The sequence below is a fragment of the Phragmites australis genome, chromosome 19, assembly GCF_958298935.1.
Source record: "Phragmites australis chromosome 19, lpPhrAust1.1, whole genome shotgun sequence".
NCBI classification, from domain to species: Eukaryota; Viridiplantae; Streptophyta; class Magnoliopsida; order Poales; family Poaceae; genus Phragmites; species Phragmites australis.
This window is the reverse complement of record NC_084939.1, coordinates 17,226,364-17,247,203: the sequence shown is the minus strand read 5'-3', so window position 1 is coordinate 17,247,203 and position 20,840 is coordinate 17,226,364. Positions and strand designations below refer to the sequence as shown.

At 45.7% G+C, this 20,840-nt stretch overlaps 1 protein-coding gene across 1 annotated transcript; it reads right to left on the bottom strand.

Annotated features, from left to right (window-relative positions):
- Nucleotides 1-18,830: 18,830 nt before the first annotated feature.
- Nucleotides 18,831-19,853, bottom strand: LOC133900559 (dirigent protein 1-like). The gene has a single exon (XM_062341736.1). It carries the CDS (start codon nucleotides 19,765-19,767, stop codon nucleotides 19,174-19,176), a length of 594 nt encoding a protein of 197 aa, XP_062197720.1. The 5' UTR covers nucleotides 19,768-19,853; the 3' UTR covers nucleotides 18,831-19,173.
- Between the last annotated feature and the right edge of the window lie 987 nt (nucleotides 19,854-20,840).

Here is a 20,840-nt window from a genome sequence, read left to right as displayed (position 1 = left end):
CTTGCGTGATGACGACTTGTGTGATGACGATCTTGAGGAAGAGCTTTTCTTGGATGGGAGGATGGTGAAACTTTCATCACTTGAGCTTAATTCTTCATCGTCGCTCATCCATTTCCTATGCTTGCAAATGCCTTGGCTCTTCCCCTTGTCTCCCTCTTGTTCTTGGTCTTTTTATTCTCCTTCTTGATATGATCAATTCTTTTGACCAAGTCCTTCATGGAGATTGGGTGATCAATCTTGATATTGATCTTCTTGATGTTCTTCTCCACTTGTGAGATGAGTTTGGCGACTTCAGGATCCATCTCTTCATCGCTTGAGGTGCTTTGCTCATTTTCTTCATAGCTCTCTTCATCTTCATCTTCATCTTCATCATCTTCACTTGAACTTGACTCTTGCTCTTGTCTCCTCATCCTTGCTTTCATGTGTTGATATTGAGCTTACTTGCTTGTGAGAGCAAGGTTCTTGATGTCGGATGAGGAAGAAGCTTCCACTTCCATGTTCATGGTCATCTCATGAGCGGTGATCTTGCCAATAACTTGACTTGGAGTCATCTTCTTTATATCGTTATTGTCGTAGATGATGGAGATGATCAACTTGTACTTTGGAAGAAGAGCTTGAAATATTCCTCTCACCACTTGATCATTTTCAATTGGCGTCAAACCTAACCCATTGATCTTATTAACAAGAATATTCAAACGAGAATACATATCATTAGCACTTTCATAGGGTAGTTGCTTGATGCTATTAAACTTAGTAACAAGCACATGATATTTCTCGTTGCGCATATCCTTTGTGCCTTCATGTATTTAAATGAGATTAATCCAAATATCATGTATATTGGTGAGAGAATAAACACGATTAAATGCATCTACACATATAGATGATAAAATGATACACTTTGCCAATGCATCTAATTACCTCTCCTTGTTGGTGATGTGTTGCCTCATCCCTTCTGCGGTGACTCTCTATACATCTAAGTCTCTAGCTTGCAAATAACAAGACATTAGAATTTTTGAACACGGGAAATTTGTGCCATCGAAAAGTGGAGCACTATGGGAATCCATCCTAACCTCGGACGTCACAACTCTAGGATGTTAAGCCTATCGAGAGCACGAGACTCTGATACCAATTGTAGGGATCGGTAACGTCCTAAGAGGGGAGGGGGTGAATTAGGACACTTAGAACTATTCGGCTCCAAAAACAACACACGATAAACATATATAAGTTTCTATCTAAATGAGCTCTAGATTTATCTAGTGTATCTACTCTATTGATCAAAGCGCTTGCAACCTATCTAAGAAGGTAAATTTTAAGTAAGTAAATGCGGAAACATAAATAAGATAGAGAGAGTAAACTCAGCACAAGGATTTTTTCTCGTGGTATCGATGACATGAATGCAACCCCTAGTCCACGTTGGAGCTCCACAAAGGATATGGCCCTGGTCACTGCTCTTGAGCCACTAAGTCACAAAGACAAGGCCTCCACCCGGATGAGCCACCAAGTCACCAAGGCAAGATCTCACCACTAGCCTCTCTTCCAGTTCCACGCCACCGTGATTACTTCGAAGCTTGAGCCACCAAGGCAAGGGGTTTCGTGTCCCCGTATACTCTTGTAGTCACCGCTCCACACCAAGTTGGAGAGTCAACAAGCTTGAGCAACTCCGGCTCAAGTTGCCGGCAAGTCACCAAGACTCCAAGGCGTTGGCGTACCACTTGATACAAGCTTGGATCACTCATTTATCCACTCTCTAGGTAGCAATCACGTAGCAACACACTCTCTAGGCCTATAAGCACTAATCACTCTCTAATCTTATGCTTAATTGCCTTGGATGATCACTTTAAGTACTTTGGTGGCTTGGATGTGTATATGAACTTCTCTAAACTCCAGCAGCATGCCACACCTTCAAATGAGTGAGTGGAGGGGAATTTATAGCCTCAAACCCGCGCACTAGCTGTTAACCCAATGAGTTTGAAAGGTTGTTAACACTGGATGATCCGGTGAGAACAATAGTACTAACAGCGGATCATCCGATGAGTATACTCACACAAACTAGCCGTTGGAACCCCACTCAAGCCACTATGAACACCGGACACTTCAGTGTATACTGCAACATAATCATTGGACATTCCGGTGAGTATACCTTAGCCATCCGAGCCAACATTTTCTCGGTGTAAATTGCTCTGGTGCCTTCTCTGGTGCTTATCAATCTATCGTCGGACTATCCAGTGAGCAATCCTCAGCCATCCGAGCCAAATGCAACCCTCTCTGGAAAATATGATTGGTGTACACATGACTTCATCACAAGACTATCCGCTGGCTTGAGCTTTGCCTTCATCTTTGTACTGTTCATTGTCCGGTGTACTCTTGCTTCATCATCGAACTATCTGGTGGTGTCTTCTGCTTCTTCTTCCTCTTTGCACTATTTATTCTCTGGTGTGTACACTCTCATAGCATCAGACCATCCAGCGTAGCACTTATGTCTATTTTGCACATGTGTCACTAAGAAATACTCTGTTGTTTAGCAATTTGGCATCGGACCTTCCGGTGAGATCAAATACCTCTGGATATAATGCTCCGGTGTGTTCATCTATGTGAACACTGGACCATCCGGTGAGTTCATTTCTCCTGGACTTTTTCCAATTCAACAAAACCTTGACTTGGCTTCAGTGGCTTCTTCATGTATTGCATCCATGAGACCTACTAACATATATTCTTGGCAAACATGTTAGTCCCATTGACTATGTTGTCATCAATTACCAAAATAACAAACATGGTCTAATTCACTCCAGCCTTCCGTCTCATGAGTGACACCTCTCTCTCGTAGTTCATCTAGTTGTCATTGCCACTATTGTTCTTTCCTCACATACCCACGACTGCTGACTTTGTGGGGGTAGAGGCTGTTCACCTCACTTAACCTTTGTGCTTCTTTCGACAACTTGTACTCTGCAAATGCTTGCAAATGATCTTCCAGTTGCGGCCATTTGCGGAAATCTGGCATTGTACACTCAACCTTTGTGCTTCCTTTGACAACTTGTACTCCGCAAAGGCTTGCCAATGATCTTTCAGTTGCAGCCATTTGCGGAAATCTGGCACTGTACCTTTTTGCACATACGTTATGTTTAGTGTTCCATTCCAATTCTTAAATGAAAGTCCCATGGTCATTAGTGTCTTACACTTAACTACTTCCATATCTGTCTTTTCAGGGAAGTCAAACTTCTCTAATATCTTGGGTCACAAGATGTCACTCTTGATCGAATCAGGAACCACGTGCGGATCACCTCGTTTGCTAGTCCATAATCTGTAGCTAATGGACACGTGATCCTTAACAACATTCTCACAGATTGACTTGTATGATCCCAAAACTCTCTCTGGTGCAGCTGGCTCCCTTACTTGTGAGACCTCCATGATCACAAATCGTCCCATAGGCTTCTTCGAGGGACGTCGGACATGATGCCACTCCTGGGATTGCTTAGGCATCTATAAATAAGTGAAAAAAGTATTGAGAACCTATACGATCATATGTACAACAAATGCATTTATCTACTTATGAAATACCTCATCGCCTTTAATGGCGTCTATTTGGTCCAGGTTGAGGTAGGTACTCGGGCTACCTTCTTCAATGTTTGACGGCGGCACATCTCCTTCCCGCACCTAGGCCAGATCGAAGGAGCCACCTTCCTGAGTGTTCTCCATATGATCGCAATGAGCGGTTAATGATGCCATCCCTTCCAAAAAGTTTTGCACACGATGGCGACAAGCGGTTGAGTATTATACAGATGGAGAGCTGAGGAAGGAAGGAGGTAGAGAGAAAGCCGACGAGGGAGGAAAAGAGGCTGTCAAAATATTGTAATTAACTGGGAGGAAGACGATAGATAGAATACAGAGAGATACACGACTCATAATACATCATTTAATAATACAAAATTATTCAAATTATCATTAACCGGACAAAGGCACATAATTAAACAATACAACCTCTTTGCCAAAAAAAAGAGAGGACAATATTGTGATTACATAATTACAATGCATAGTACATAAAAAATAATTCAACACTCATAGTACATAATTAAATAATACAAAACTATTCAAATTTCTTGCAAAAAGTAAAACATCTATGAAAACAGCATTAGCGACAGATTATGGACATAATTATATATGACTGCAAGTTCGAATGAGATAGTGAAAAGACGTGCAACATACATGTGTAATAATCATCTTAGTCAAGCTTTGCAATCATAAATATGGTCTCCAATTTCATCATTTGTAAAAGGAAAAACAAGTATGAAAACCATGCAATTTTTAATACAACACATAACATGAGTAAAAAAGTAATATAGCCTCAGAACCGAAAATGTAGTTGGCTCCAGGGCTAAACTATGACCTACACCCTAACTAGATATACTCAAATTATCATTAACTGGACAAAGACACACAATTCAACAATTAGGGTGCACTCTGTCACCTAACCGACCTAGATGGGACGAGCTGCGATGTCTGGCCACAACTGGGGTGAGCAAACTAACAGCCATGCTACTCAAGTGTATTCGATTGTGATCATACTATCTACATTTATTAACATTCTTTTGATCTCCAATCTTAATACATATTTATTTTAATTTGAACTTGCTATATACCAAAATTAATTTGCTATATACCTAAATTTCATGGTGAACTTTTGCAATTCAATAAAAATGGAAAATAAATATTGTTGGAGCTCACTAATTAATTAAAAAATATAATTGGAAATTCATATATATCTTAATTTCATAGCTAAGCATTTTAAATCATTAAAACTGGAAAACAAATATGCTCATAACTAAAGCTAATGTAAATCAATAGTAAATACACCTTTATTAATACATAGTAATACATAACAAATAATATAATTTAGCTACTTTATCTTAACGAATCGCCCTTTATTATGATCATGACGTACATAGGGAGGTTCGTTGGTGTCTTCCATGGGATCAAGGTCAACGCCCTCTCCGAAAGGAGGTAGCGCATCGAATTGATTGTCGTCTTCCTCGTCACCGACATTCTCCACTACGATAATCCTTCTTTTTCCTTGAAGAACCATGTGACGCTCCTCCTTGTTAGCCGGGTCCAGGTCTTTTATATAGAAGACTTGCATAACATCATTCGCAAGTATGAATAGTTCTTCAATGTATCCAACGAGTTTTTGGTCCACTATAGTCATACCTTACTTGTCGATCTTCATGCCCCCTAGGATTCTAACCCATTGGCACTGGAAAGAGGAACCTTTAATACTCTATAATCGAGCTCTCAAATCTCCTCTATGAATTCGCAGTAGATCTCCCTATTTCCATTGCAATCGTAGGCACCTATACGGACGTCGCTATTTTGGTTGACGCTCTTATTATCCTGAGCTCTCGTATCCAAGCTCTGGACGAATTACCTCCGGAGCCGGGCAGCGGCTAAGGGTCGAGGGGGTGAAGGACCACCTCTCCCATCTAGCCTTCAGCTTTGCCTCTGACATGCCGTCGCCAGGCTCTAGACAGATTACCTCCAGAGCTGGGTAGCTGCTAAGGGCCGAGGGGGTCGAGGACCACCTATCCCGTCTAGCCTTTGGCTTCGTGTCTCACACGCCATCACAAGGCTCCGAACGGATTGCTTCTGGAGTCGGGCAGCGGCCGAGGGCCGAGGGGGTCGAGGACCACCTCTCACATCTAGCCTTCGAACTCGCCTCTGACACGCCATCGCCAAGCTTTGGATGGGTTGCCTCCAGAGCCAGGTAACGGCTAAGAAACCAAAGGGTCGCGGACCACCTCTGGAGCTTGTCCCCAAAGGTTCCAGATGGATTTCGTCGGGTTAAAAATTTGGAACAAATTTAGAAGAAGGCCCTACCAACGTCGAACCCTAGGAATACGCGATGGCCGAGAACAATGAGGTCGCCACTGCTTCGCCCAACCCACCTTAGTTACTCTACGTGTCTACCGCTACCAGATTCCCGAGGTAACCTCTCTCCAGGAAGGAACGAAGCTGGCTACGATCTATGCGAAGTCTCGGTACCTCAGTCATCTAAAAAACTAGCCATCGCCTACAAAGGGGATGAAGAAGCGTGGCACGAAGCACGAAGGCACACAGACATGCGGTCACCTGTTTGAAGGATCCCCTTACACTTCGGCCCAAAAAGAGATACAATCGCCCCCAAAGGTCCATATTATATTGTTAGCAACTCGTGCATCCGGAGGACGTGTACAAAGAAGCAATAGTACAAAGGCCACTACGGAGGAGACAGACCCCGAAAGAGCAAACCAGAGGGAGAAAGAGTACAAGGTGGCAAAAGGTAACTATGGCCCGCAGCAGGGCCATAGTCGAACGGCAAGACAGGGATGTCCTACGGCTTCACTAGAAGCTCCCCCGAAGGCCACCTTTGCCTCCCACGGGTCCTGGCAGGGGTCGCGCATGGAGTGGCGTATGCACCTCATCTGTGCCCCCGAGTTGTCGAAAGACGAAGACGAAACTGAAGGAGCCACCGTCAGGGCCTCCTCCCCCTTCTTCCCCGCCTCCTCCCTCACTGTCGAAGCCGCCAGCTTCTCCACAGACGCCTGCTCCTCCTCGTCGCTCTCCCTCCACAGGAGATCCAAGTCGGTATCCTCATCATTGTTGGAAATATCGATAATCTTGACAGGTGCGGTCTCCTGCACTGAGGGTTGAGCAGGAGCGGCAGGCAGCTATCCACCCCACAGGGACGGAAGAAGGATGGCCATCGGCGCCACCGTTGGTACCCGAGATGGCCCAACCCCAGTAGCCGACAGTGATGACTCTTATTACTACCAGTTCATAAGCCACGGCGACTGATTCTTCCTGTGCTGCATATGAACCAGCAGTACTACCCTATCACTATCGGTCCATTAGGAACCAACAGTGATGGGTCGGCATATAAGGACGGTTCTATAGTAGTGAAAGCACAGTGAGTACAAATGTACTCGCAAGACTTATACATATTGGTATATATATCCCTGACTCCATGGATAATACATTTGGATGAATTAGCAAGGAATAAACTACAAGGTTAAATTGAATTATGTGAAAGGCATTTGAACTTACAACTTAAATATGCAAGCACCTACATATCCTAACTCTTGGACTATCCAAGCTTAACCATAAGAACATATCTATAACTGACATTTGAACATACTCCCCGCGACATAAACCTTCACTAGCCACTTCCCAACACACAACATATGACCACCATCGTAACTCTATGATTGATGCGGATGGATATAAGCATACTCATGGCTGAGAGTGTGACAATTCGAATTGATCTTACACTCTACAGGGGAGTACATCTTTACCCATACGATATGAGACCACCCTCGGTTACAAGTGTTGATTCATGTGATGCCCATTCATGTACCCACCCCGAACCTTTGTTCCCACATCCGAGTATGTGGAGACCACCTAGATCTACTCCCAGAGCAACCTCAGGTGCCTCTACAAGCCCTCTTGCTTACATCACATGCACATGATTCAAATGAACACGGTGACGTATGATACGTGGCTCATCCTTATCCTATTCGGATATGTGGGAAAGATGCTTAAGCCAATAGCACCAACGATCGGTGCTTAAATGATGCAAACGGTCTATGACATTTGGGTTCCTCTCCCAATCTACCCCTAGCACCGCCCACATCTCGTCTCATCCTCACCAACTCTTCAACCCAACATCATTATTATTGTGAAAGTAATTAAACCACCTCGTAAATAATAGAACGTTCTACTGTTCAACTTCTACCGGTGACCTATGCATTTCTAAGTATTTCATATAAATTTTAAGTTAGACATTAACATGATTATCCCCATGTTACAAGGATTGGGATCAACAATAATAAGATAGAGATAAATGCAACAAGATATATTTTACCTGACTCCTGACTAGCTAAACATGCAGAGACATAACAATATCTAGCATATTGACCAACAATTTACCACAGTATGGGAGAAATATGATAGATGCTTGTCTTGTTGCTTCGGCGCTTCTATCACATATAGTTCCGGTTGTTTATTTATTTATTTATTTTTTATCAATTTAATTATTCACTTTTAATAATTGTTTTTACTCAATTGCTGCATTTATGCAAATAAGCCCCCATTAGCTTCATTCTTGTTAAATGCCTTCATTTGCATTTTTACCATGACTTGTGGAGGACAAAACATACTCACACTTGCTATAACCCTAATGCTCCGTCGTGAAAGAATTTGGGAATTTTTCTAAAGGTGACGTGTTCTAAGGCAGTGCTATTCGTTGATTGCCTATGAAGATGCTTGGAATAAAGGAAGATCATGCTAGCTGTGGAGTTTTATTGCTTTTTGACCCTGAATATCCTCTTTGTAATAACAAATTTTACGTTAAGTAAATGATATTGTGTTATGTCATCTATCATCTATGAAGTCTCCATATATTATGATTGATTCTTGGCTCAATATATGATAAGAGGTTAACCTTTACTTGGACTAGTCCTAACAATACATCATCTATTGTTGCTGCTTCTTCAATTAGTGTAACTGTTGTTGTGTCAAACTTACTGCAAGTAAGAAGACTACTAGTTTTGTTAAAACAAAAAATGAGCTAGATCGCTATTTGGAGGAGGAAGCTCTTCCTCACAGTGAGGATGAGTATTTTGATATCCTTTGATATCCTTGGTTGGTGGAAGATGGTGGATACTCATTACCCCACCTTTGAGGTTGATTGCTCGTGACATTTTGTCTATTTAAATAACGACAATAATTTTTGAATAAGCTTTTAGCATTAGTGGGAGAATGCTATGTGAGCATCATAACCATCTTACACTACTAATATTGTGTGACAAACATTAACTGCTTCTCCATGACCTTAACATCTTTTTGAAGTAGGGAAAATTCCATTCTAGCCATTAGCACGAAACGGCTTTTTTGGTTTTTGCTTCTGCCATCCTCTTATGCCATGTTTCGCTTTTGCCACCCGATCTCAAATTTGATTTTTGAAAACACCACCGCGGTAAAAATGTATTAACTCTTGTCGTTGGCACAAGTAGGTTGAGTGCCTCAAAGCCACGGTCTGCGTGCACGAGTCCTAACAGCATCGTGTTCCAGCGACATGACATTCTTGTCTGCGATAGAGTGAAACACCTTGCGGGCAGACTGCAATCGGAGGCACTCGTCGTGAGTTGGTGACGAAGACATCCGCGTGAAGGCCTCGGCGCGTGACGAGGCCATGTAGCGAGGTTCCGAAGTGGACATCCCCGAGCATGGCGAACGCGCATAGAATGACGATGAGCACAACCCTGTCCACCAGGACGATAGCGAGGAGCATCCGCCTAAAGAGACCTACGGCCTGGGCTAGGAGGCAAGTGCCGATGACGGAGGTCCAGGACACGTGGTCCCTAACAACCCCTGCAGCTCCGGGTCTGCCAGCTCCCCCCGCAGGTGGCTGCCGCCATGCCCCTGCACCTGCTCTGCTCCGCGTCCTAGACAAATTTAGCCTTATAACAGAACCAAAGGGTAAAACGGTAAAATCTTGCCCTAACGGAGGCCTAACTGAGAGAACGAGGCTTCCCGTTGGCTGCGATGGCGTTTCGATAACCAGATTTGAGACTCGGTGGCCAAAGCAAAACATGGCATAAGACGATGGCAGAAGCGAAATCCGGTCAGTGCTAATGGCAAGAACGAAAATTTCTCTTTAAAGTATTAATCCCTCCAGCCATAAAAACAAGACGTTTTGGACCTAGGCCATCTCCAGCCGAGGAGGTATTTCTGCAGATCCGGCTGCTACAGTGATTTGCGGGATACTGTAGTAGCTCCAGCAGAGTCAATATCCGGTGCTACAGTATCGCTACAGTACTGCAGAGAGAGAAAACGTGCCAGCAACTTTGCAATGGGCCAATCGGGCTTTCTCATTGAAAATGTTCCTAATGCTACTGCTATTAAAGATGATCAAATGGGCCAATCGGGCCGTCCCGGCACGGGCCCAACTCGGCACGGCCCGATTGGCCCATTTACTGTTACGGGCTGTGCCGTGCCGGCCCGCGTGCCGAGTCGTCGGCCCACGGCACGGCCCAACTGTCACCGTGCTGTGCCGGGCCGGCCCACGGCACGGTCGGCACGATGGGCCCGTTTGGCATGACGGGCCCAGTCGGCACGGTGGAGGCACGACGGGCCCGACCGGTACGGTGGAGGTACGACGGGCCAGGTCGGCACGGGAAGGCACGACGGGCCCGGCCGGCACGGTGGAGGTACGTTCGGCCCGTCAACACTCGGAAAAATAGGAAAAAATAAAAAATAATAGCTAAAAAAATCCAAAAAAACAATAAAAATATAGAAAATAAATACATAAGATCTTTATTGATTGGTTGCCTCGTTAAAAACCTTTGTACTAGAAGGAAAAAAGAGTACAACCTACGATTATGCTCCGAAAATTACATGGTTTCATTAGAAACCCCAGAATTTTGCTTGCAATATTTAATATGCTTCCTCAAGTGTCCTGTTCCATTTGGAGATCTGGCACCTATTTCTTTGCTGCATATATTACACTTAGCAAATCTTACCTGTTCCCCGTTAATTTCTCTGAAGACCTTTTCAAAATGTTGCCACACCATGACCATGCACGCGAGTTCTCGGCGTCTTGATCCATGAATTGAAATATGGAATTGGTTTCTTGATGTGAAGTGGCTACTGGCTACTTGGCTAGCAACTAGGAAAAGAGAGATGGGTGGCCGATGAGATTACATGGAGTTTGAGATGGAGTGGATGGTATTTATAGGCCACGATGAGAGGAGAGGTGGGTGGGGGTGGGGCCGTGGGGGTTATTTAAAAAAAAAAAATAAACAAAAAACATGAATAAAATAAAATAAAACTTAGAAATAATAGGGGCACATGATTAATTCTAAAAATAAGCTTTATTGATAGGTTGCCTCATTAAAAACCTTTCTAGCAAAGGAAAAAAGAGTACAACCTAGCTCAGAAAATTTGAAATTACACGTTCTCATCAGCATCTAGATACAAATTTTGGAATGATTCTTCAAGCTCAGTATTTTCTGCAGTGTGTTGCATTCGTGCTTCAGCTTGTTCCCAATCCTTTACTATGGTGAGTATTTCAACCATCTCACTTGACAGATTTGTTCTTCTCTCTTCGATTATCCTTCCTGTAAGACTGAAGGTAGCCTCAGAAGAAACTGTAGATACAGGAACCGTTAACAAATCTCGCGCTAACAGTGAAAGCACTGGATAATTCGTCTTGTGCTCATGCCACCATTGCAGTATGTTGAAGTTTTCTTGTTCGTGGCTGATAACGTCACTGTCGATGAAGGTAGTTAGCTCCCCTCCGGATGTTGGAATTCCGGTGCCCGTAGACGATCGTGACAAAGAGTCTGAACTTCTTGATGAAGAACTTGCACCAAATATTTTCCCCCATGTTGTCGTTTTCTTACTTGTTGTGGGTGCTAGTGGAGGTCGTTGCAGGCGAACTCTGCCATACTTTGTTTCATATTTACTATAAACTTCGAATAACTTAGAACGAACATTAGTATAATAATTAGAATAATCATGGCCAAGAGCATCACCTAGAATTGCGAGAACTCTACAGAAAGCTGCAATTTTAGCTCTAGGATCTAAAATAAAGGCAAAGGCGTACAACAAAGGAATTTCTTTCCAATACTTTAAGAATTTAGATTTCATAGGAACTATACAATCTCTTAGAAGATTGTCATTTTCATAGTTGTTTAAATGAGTAGCAATTTCAACAATATTATGCACTACTAAACAAGATGTTGGATAATAAACTCCTGATAAACTCACAGTTGAATCATAAAAAAATTCAAGAAACTCCAGTATCCTTTCAACAACATACCAATGCGTTTCCGTGGGTAAAGTTTGACCCCCATGCTGATGGTAATGTGTATGAATAAACACACCAAATGTGCTCTTATATGGTATAATATTTTTAAGCATCAAGAAAGTAGAGTTCCATCTCACCGGCATGTCCAGAGCAAACTTACGTGGACGCACACCCATTGCAACACAATACTGTTTATATGCTGCAATTCGTTGGTTAGAGGAGTTCACAAAAGATATTGCAGTACGAAATCATCTAAGTATCGCGACAACCTCTTCAAACCGGATTTTACTATAAGATTGATAATATGACAAGCACAACGTTGATGTAACAAGAAAGATTCAGCATAAGTACTAAACAACGGAGTAAGAATATCCATTGCTCTAGAATTTGCACCGGCATTATCTAAAGTGATAGAAAATATTTTATTCGTGAGACCAAAGTCTGCAACTACTTGAGATATTTTTTCAGCAATATTTTCACTGGTATGCGCGTTGTCAATCAAACGAAAACCTATTATTCTCTTTTCTAATTCCCAATCATTATTAACAAAATGAGCAACCACACTAAGATAATCTTCTCTAGCCCTACTTGCCCATATGTCCGAGGTCAAAGCAACTGAAAATGTACATGTTTGCAACATTTCTTTAAGCTTGCTACGACACGTATTGTAGTATTTTACCATATCCCTACTAGTTGTCTGTCTAGAAACATGCGTGAACCTAGGATTATGAGCTTGCTTAATGTAATCTTCAAATGCAGCAGACTCACCGATATTGAGTGGTAGATCCGCTCTTGCAATGAAGCGACATAGCTCTTTTCGAGCATTGGCAGAGTTGTACTCCCAATGATGAACAGAGCCGTCGGGGTTGTACTGCAACACCGTCTGCTTAAAGGCTGCTCCACTCTTTCGCTTGCAACTTGTGGCGTGTCTCTTCAAGTGCCCCGTTCCACTCGACGGCTTTGCAGATAATTCATTTTTACAAATATAACACCTAGCATACCTGACACTTACCCCATCTTCCTCTTTGTAGATCCTTTCAAAGTCTTGCCAAACTTCGGAAGTACCGGCTCTTGATCTTTTAGACCCGGTGCTTGCTAATGTGTGCGCACTTGTAGAGTCTGACGATGGAACTGCTGCTGCATCACCTGGATGTGAACCAACCGGAGGTTCACCGTCGGGTCCATCATCACCTGCAGCACTGGTATCAAAGGGGCCGTAGTCCCCTGTGAGTCCTTGGAGAAAAAAATCATGATCTATGGATGTATCATGATCACCGGCATCCATGATCAATGTCGAATGACACTACAAAAATTGCAAATATTCAGAGTTAGAAATAATCAAGTAATAAAACTAATAATAAAATAAGACTCAACAACGATGCAAAAAAATCACCAAGATTTCTTCAACTTCAAGATAGCAAGTCAGCAGGATGACGATTTTGGAATTGCTCGGATTTTTTTGCAACAATTCAAACTAATTTTGCCAAATTATCGCTAATTCTCAGGAACTTTGAGACAAGAATGAGAGGAGGAAATAAGAGAGAAAATGGTGTTGCTGGTGTGGAATGGAAGGGCAAGGTGCTTCTCTATTTATAGGTGAAAAATGGTGATTTTTGCAATTTTTTTCGAATTTTTTGGAGCTCAAACGGTCACAAAACGGCTATAAAATTCAAAAATATCTCGTTCCCGGCCTGTTTAACCCGTTAACCTGCGTGCCCCTGCGTGCCCCCGCCGGCCCATCGTGCCGGCCGGGCCGTGCCCCCCGCGGTGGGCCGTGCCGGCCCGGCCGTGCCGTGGGCCGCCACGTGTTGAGCCGGCGCGGTGGGCTGTGCCGTGCGGGCCGCCGCGTTCCCGGGACGTGCCGTTCCGGCCCGACCCGGCCGTGCCTCCTGGGCCACTCGTGCCTGAGCCGGGCCGTGCCGTGCCCGTGCCGGCCTGACTCGGCTGGGCCGTGCCGTGCCGGCCCGCCGTGCCGCGCGCTCGGCCCAGGCATGACCCGTGGCCTCGTGCCATGCCGGCTCGGCCCATCTCGGCTCGGGCTGGGCCGTGCTTGGGCTGTGCCTATAGTGCCGTGCCTTGGGCCGGCCCAGTAGGCACGGCCCATTTGGACATCTTTGACTGCTATGAAAGAAGGAGCTAATCTAGCAATGATCATAGTAGTTAAAGGGGTTGCTACTGCACAACAGATTGAGCAAGAATTTCAAGATCTTTTTGGATCTGCTTGGAGATGCCATGCAAAACTATGGTCTGATACCCAGTTTAGTATAAGATGTCCTAATGCTCATAAAGTTGAAGATTGGGCTCATTTTACTACTATGGGGATGTGTAGAGCTAGAACAGGGATTAGGGTCTCTCCCTGGGATCCAGTAGTGGGGGCTAAATGTGCTCTTCAATCTTCTTGGTTTAGAGTTAGGCACATTCCACATGAATGTAGATTTGAACCTATTATTGCTTATGTGGGATCTTTGGTTGGCCTTACCCTTGAGATTAATAAGAGCAGCATGTATAAGCAAGACTATGTGAGGATCAGAATTGGTTGTAGGAATGTATCCAAGGTTCCCTCTTCTACTGAAGGTTGTCTTGCTATGCAAGATGGGTACTATTTCTATGTTTTCCTCGAGAGAGAGATGCCTTTAGCTACTGCTCCTACTCCTGATTATGTGGCTATCCCAATGAATGACAATAAGAACAAACAGTCTTCCAAAGCTGATCTTAGTGAGAGAGATCTCCTAAGAAGGCTAAGGTGGATAATACATCTGGTGATTCATCATCTTCTGTGTTTAAGAGTGGAGGCAAAACTTATCTAAAAAGTGCTTCTACCCTAAGACTGGTTTCTAAAAGCCCCAAATCTGCTCCCCCAAAGTTGATAGCTGACATACATAAGCCTCTACCTTCTACCAAGTTTGTGGGATGTGGTTTAGAGGCTGACAATGGTTCTCATGACCCTGTGCTATTGTCCAAAGGAAAGGAAGATATACCACCTATTTTTGAAAAAGAGAAATTGATGCTTTGAAGGATATTGAAACAACTGGTGATGAAGATGACCTTCTTTTCAATGATCAAGAGTTTGGTATGATGAAGCTTTATCCTATGCTTGAAAGCAATTCAATCATTGGGTTGGGCAGATGCTCTCTTCTTGATTACCAACAGCAGACTGGGAAAGATATCCCTCCATTTTTCTCTAATTCTTGTCCTTCTCCGGTGCTAGAAGGGAAGAAGTCTACAGATAAAAATCCTGATGAACTTCAGCCTACCCATGATAAACCTATTGCCGAGACTGTTCAAGTAAAACCCTCTGCTCCTACACCTACTAGAAAAAGTGAGAGGTGTGCTCACTTGGTGGGCTCTACTATGAAAGAACTTGCTATTCAAAGGGCCAAGTAGAAGAACTTGGAAGGTACTCTTCCTGATACCTCTTCTTTCCATTCTAAGAATTCTTTTGTTGTTTTATCTTGTGATGATATCATAGACAAGGCTTCTGATATGGGTCGCAGACTGCCACCCTCAGCCTCACCGTCGGCTGCACCTCCGGCCTCTATCACGACACTCTGAATGGTCGTGCCTCACCTCACCACATCTACTGTTGGGGGGCGGGTAGTGGACTACTTCCCTCAGCCTCACCGTCAACTTCACATTTGGCTCCTGCTGCAACACTCCAAAAGGCCTCGCCTCCATCGAGCATCACCGCGCCTATCCGCTGAGGGGGTCACGACTGCCTCCCTCAGCCTCACCATCACTTCACCTATGGCCTCTATCGCGAGACTCTAGACGGCCCTGCCTCCATCAAGCATCATTACGCCTCTCTGATGAGGGGGTCACAGACTGCCTTCCTCAGTCTTGTTGTTGACTTCACCTTCGGCCTCTGCCATGGAACTCTGGATGATCCTGGCTCCGTCAAGCCTCACCACGTCTATCACTGAGGGGATCACGGACTACACCCCTCAGCCTCACCATTGACTTCACCTTTGGCCTCTGCCGCGAGACTCTGAATGATCATGCCTCTGTCGTGCCTCATTGTATCTATCGCTAAGGGGGTAGCGGATTGCTTCCCACAGCCTCATAGTTGACTTCACCTCTGGCTCCTACTACGACGCTCTGGAAGGCCCTGCCTCTGTCAAGCATCACCGTGACTATCTGCTGAGGTGGTCACGAACTGCTTGCCTCAGCCTTGCTGTCGACTTCACCTCCAGCCTCTATCTTGAGACACCGAACGGCCCTGCCTTCGTCGAGCATCGCCGCGCTTTTCCAATAAGGCTGTCGTGGACTGCTTCCCTAAGCCTCCCCGTCTACTTCACCTCCGGCCTCTGTCGTGACACTCCGGATGGTCCTGCCTTCGTCGAGCCTCCCCACTTCTACCGCTGAGGGGGTCGTGGACTGGCCCTCACAGCATCACCATTGACATCAACTCTAGTCTCTGCTGTGAAACTTCGGACGGTCTTGCCTCTGTCGAGCCTCACCATGTCTACTACTGAGGGGGTAGCAGACTACTTCCCTCAGCCTCGTCGTTGACTTCACCACTGGCTCCCGCTGCGATGCTCAGGAAGGCCCCTCCTCTGTCGAGCATCACTACGCCTATCCGCTAAGGTTGTCATGAATGTTTTCCCTCAGCCTCTCCGCCGACTTTACCTCTGGCCTCTACTACGAAACTCCGGATAGCCCTGCCTCTGTCGGGCATTGCTGCGCCTATCTACTGGGGGGTCGCGAACTACCTCCCTCAGCATCACCATCAACTTCACCTCTGGCCTCTGTTGCGACACTCCAGATGGTCCTGCCTTTGTCGAGCCTCACCTCGTCTACCACCGAGGGGGTCACGGACTGCCCCTCTTAGCCTCGCCATCGAATTCACCTCTGGCCTCTGTTGCGAGACTTTGGATGGTCCAAACTCTGTCGAGCCTCGCCGCATCTACCACTAAGGGGTAGTGGACTGCTTCCTTCAGCCTCGCCATTGACTTCACCTCTGGCTCTTGCTGTGACACTCCAGAAGGCCCCACCTTCGTTGAGCATCACATCGCCTATCTGCTGAGGGGGTCACAGACAACCTCCCGCAGCCTTGTCGTTGACTTCACCTCCGGCCTGTGCCGCGAAACTCCAAGCAGTCCTGCCTCCGTTGAGAATTGATGCGCCTATTCGCAGAGGGGGTCACAGACTGCCTCCCTCAACCTCATCATCGACTTCACCTCCGACCTTTGCCACAACACTCCGGACGGTCTTGGCTCTATCAAGCCTCACCGTGGCTACCGCTGAGTGGGTCACGGACTGCCCTCCTCAGTCTCTCCATCGACTTCACCTCTGGCCTCTGCCATGACACTCCAGGTGGTTCTACCTCTATTGAGCCTTGTCACGTCTACCACTGAGGGGGTCACAGACTACCCCCCTTCAGCCTCGCCATTGACTTCACCTTTGGCCTCTGTCACGAGACTCTAGAGGTTCCTGCCTCCGTCAAGCCTCACTGCATCTACCGCTGACGGGGTAGCGGACTGCTTCCCTTAGCCACGTCATCGACTTCACGTTCGGTTCTTCCTGTGACGCTCCGAACAGCCTACCTCCGCTGAGCCTATCTACATCTACTACTAAGGGAGTCACCGACGGTCACGCATAGCCTTCATCATTGCCCATGACTCCAACCTCTGTCGCGACACTCCGGACGGTCTTGCCTCCATCGAGCCTTCCCACGTCTACCGCTGAGGGTATCGCAAACTACCCCCCTTAGGTTCACCGTCAACTTCACATCCAGCCTCTGCCGTGAGACATCGGACAGTCCTACCTCTGTTGAATCTCAATGCTTCTACCACTGAGGGGGTTGAGGATTGCTTCCCTTAGCCCTGCTATCAACTACGCCTCTGGCCACTGACGCGAGGCTCCATGCGGCCCTATTTCCGTTGAGCCTTGTCACAACTACTTGCTGAAGGAGTCATGACTACCTCCCTCTGTCTTGCCTTTGTTTCTGCCTTCGGCCCTCGCAGCTGTGTTCCAAATAGCCTCACTGCCATTGTGCCCCACCGCATAGGCGCTTCACGTGATGCAACTCTGTCGAGCTATACTACCATTGCCCCATGTGTGACACCCTGATGGGCTTTGCGGCACTTCACTCCTTGTTAAAAAAAGTCCGTGTTACAACGACGGGGAACGATCTGGAATGGCGTGACTTCAAAAGGCTGGAGCTAGTTCTATATACATCTGCCCAACCCTTGGGACCTCAAAACTGACGGATCAGGGGGTGTTGTTAGGGGAACACCCCAGTTGAAAGTATTTAGATGATATACTGTGGCATCACTGCAGTGATCATAGTATGTCAGGCACCACGTCATATGTAAAGGGTTGAAATGCACAAAATACCCCTCTATGCATATGATTATAATATAATATTTTAGGAGCAGGTTGGTAATTTCTTCTGCTCTTTTTTTCTATAAATAAACCTTCAAGGGGTAGGTGGGAGAACCGGATTTTTCCTCTTCATATCGTATAGACTCTCTCTTCTCTCTCTCTCTCGCTTCTTCTCCTAAGGCTATTAGCCATCTTTTAAGAATGAATCCTCCTTAGTGAGTAGGATTCTTGCCGTACTCTGTTCGGGGCACATGTTTGTACCCCAACAGCTATATATCGTGCCAGTTCATAGTTGGATAATGCAATAAGGTCAGATATCGTGCCAACGCGCTCAGCATGTACAATTGAACACGCTCTCTAGATTTCAAGCTATTGAAATCACAGAAATAATCCTCAGTCTTGGCGAAGTTTACTGGTGGGGGTGTCCATAGATGTTGGACTTAGAGGAAGGTCCTTGGGACGTAGGCCAGCTCTGTGGAGGAGGCAGGCGGCGGGCGAACGGGGGTGGTGCAGGACCGCCAATGGATTGCTGGGGAGAAAAATAAAGGCCAGGTTAGCACGATGGGGTGGCAGCAGGGATCCAGAGAGGGGAGCCATTGGAAACAAAAGGAGGGTCGTTAGATCATGATCGAAGCACTCTGGTTCATCGACCAAACTAAATATAATTTTTAGATGACTGAAATATAGCAACTCCCATAGTTGAAAATTTTGGGAGACAAATGAAAGTGACATGTACCAAGTATATGGTACCATGCATTCAAGATCACAAACAGTGGATAGGGGGGCTTGAGCCTCTGAAGATTCGCCCATGATCACATAGAAACACACATGCGCAGCAACTTCCACTAATATACACATGCATGACGCAAACAGCTTGCTACATAACAAGCAACATGCATGTGAACGATATTACACACAATAATATTTTGCGAACAATATGAGAGCACGTTGGTGAACGCAGATCAACCAAGCTCCAAGCGTATACGAGCTTTCGCCATTCCGTGGCAAGCTAGCTAGTGCTGCACGTAGACGTCGATCTCGACGACGCCACCGCTGGCGAGGTCGTAGTCGTAGTTCCTGGTGAGCATGTACCCGCGCGCGAACCGGAACCGGCCGGTGCCGCCGATGATCACCGATTCACGCACCATCGCGTCCATGTCGATGCGCCCGTTCGCCGTCACGGAGCTGCCCCGGTGCTCGCCGGCCTCCAGAACCAGGTGCATGGTCAGGTGCGACACGACCCCGCCCTCCGACACGCGCACCGCGAACCCCTGCGCCGTGCCCACGCGCGCGCTGTCGCCCCGGGGCCCCTCCGTCAGGGCGTTGTTCAGCACCACGACGTCCCCGAACTGGCGCGGCGACGACGACACCGTGCTCCCGGCCGTGGCGTTGTGGTCGTTGGACGGCGAGGCTTTTAGCAGGGAGCGGCCGGACACGACGCGCATGGCGGTCGGGCGCGGGCCGGTGTAGTCGTCGTGCATGAAGAAGTGGAGGTGCGTGGTTGCGGCGTCGCCTGCACCGTTGCTTCCGGCATCGTAGCGGTGGAAGTAGACCGCGGCGGCAACGAGGAAGGCGGCGCCTAGGAAGAGTGAGGAGATGGAAGCCATGACGATGAGCTGGGGTTGATTGCTTTAGGCTATGGCTGCTTTCTTAGTGTGTGGTTATAGCTCGCATGCACTTAGAGTGTGGGTGTATATATATATGGAAGACGCTAGGATATCTGAATATGAAAATTCCACTAGCCTTTGTACGCATTAAATTTTATTAGTACTATTTATTTGTATTGAGATTAATGTTAAAGAGATGTGTAAAAAATTATAAAATATATAAAAGAATTAACAAATTGATTAGGTGAGACAGAATAGCTAGAAGGCTGAGATAGGTCGTGCGTGCGTAAGGGGATACAAAGTTGTATTTCGTTAAGATATTTGTACTCACTTAATATTTTAAGTTATCATATCATTCTTCAAATTACTTCTTCTGTCTCAAAATAGATGTCGTTTTAAAGTCGTGTATAAGTATTAAGATGAATGATAAAATGATCATCTTATCACTCTTTTAATATCATTTATTGTATAAGAAATAAGACTAGTTTCGGAAAGATAGTTATTTAATTTAGACGATAAAATTGAAAAACTTAAATAAAAGTTACATTAAAATTATAGGAACGTCATATATTTTAATTATTATAAAAAAACTAAAACTTCCTTTGAGACAGAATAGTATTTTCTTTTAATGTCAGATTCCGAATGATTGGACCTAATTCTTGTTGGCATTTATAATGTGTACAACACTGTCCTCGTGAGCCTACCCCACATACAAACGCATGTGATCCTTGGGGTGCCCATCACGTATTCATGTGGCAGCTCCCTTCACTGACTTTTCGCTTCTGCTTTGATTGATCGTCACCGGCCGTCTCCGCTCCTGTAGTCACTGTTAACCATTGCTACCATTATGGTCCTCTCTGCTTCCGTATCTCGCCCAATGGCTCCCTTCCTATCGCTGATACAGACCTTACGTGTCACAGTCCACTGTTTCTGCTTCCTTCCATATATTCTTTACCGTAGCTCTCACGTGCTCAAGTTTTGCCCACGAATGTGGTAGTGACCAGGGTGCAAAAAGCGCAAACATGTCGATATGGTGGGATGCGAATAATGGTGTCATGTTGTTGGTGCACACA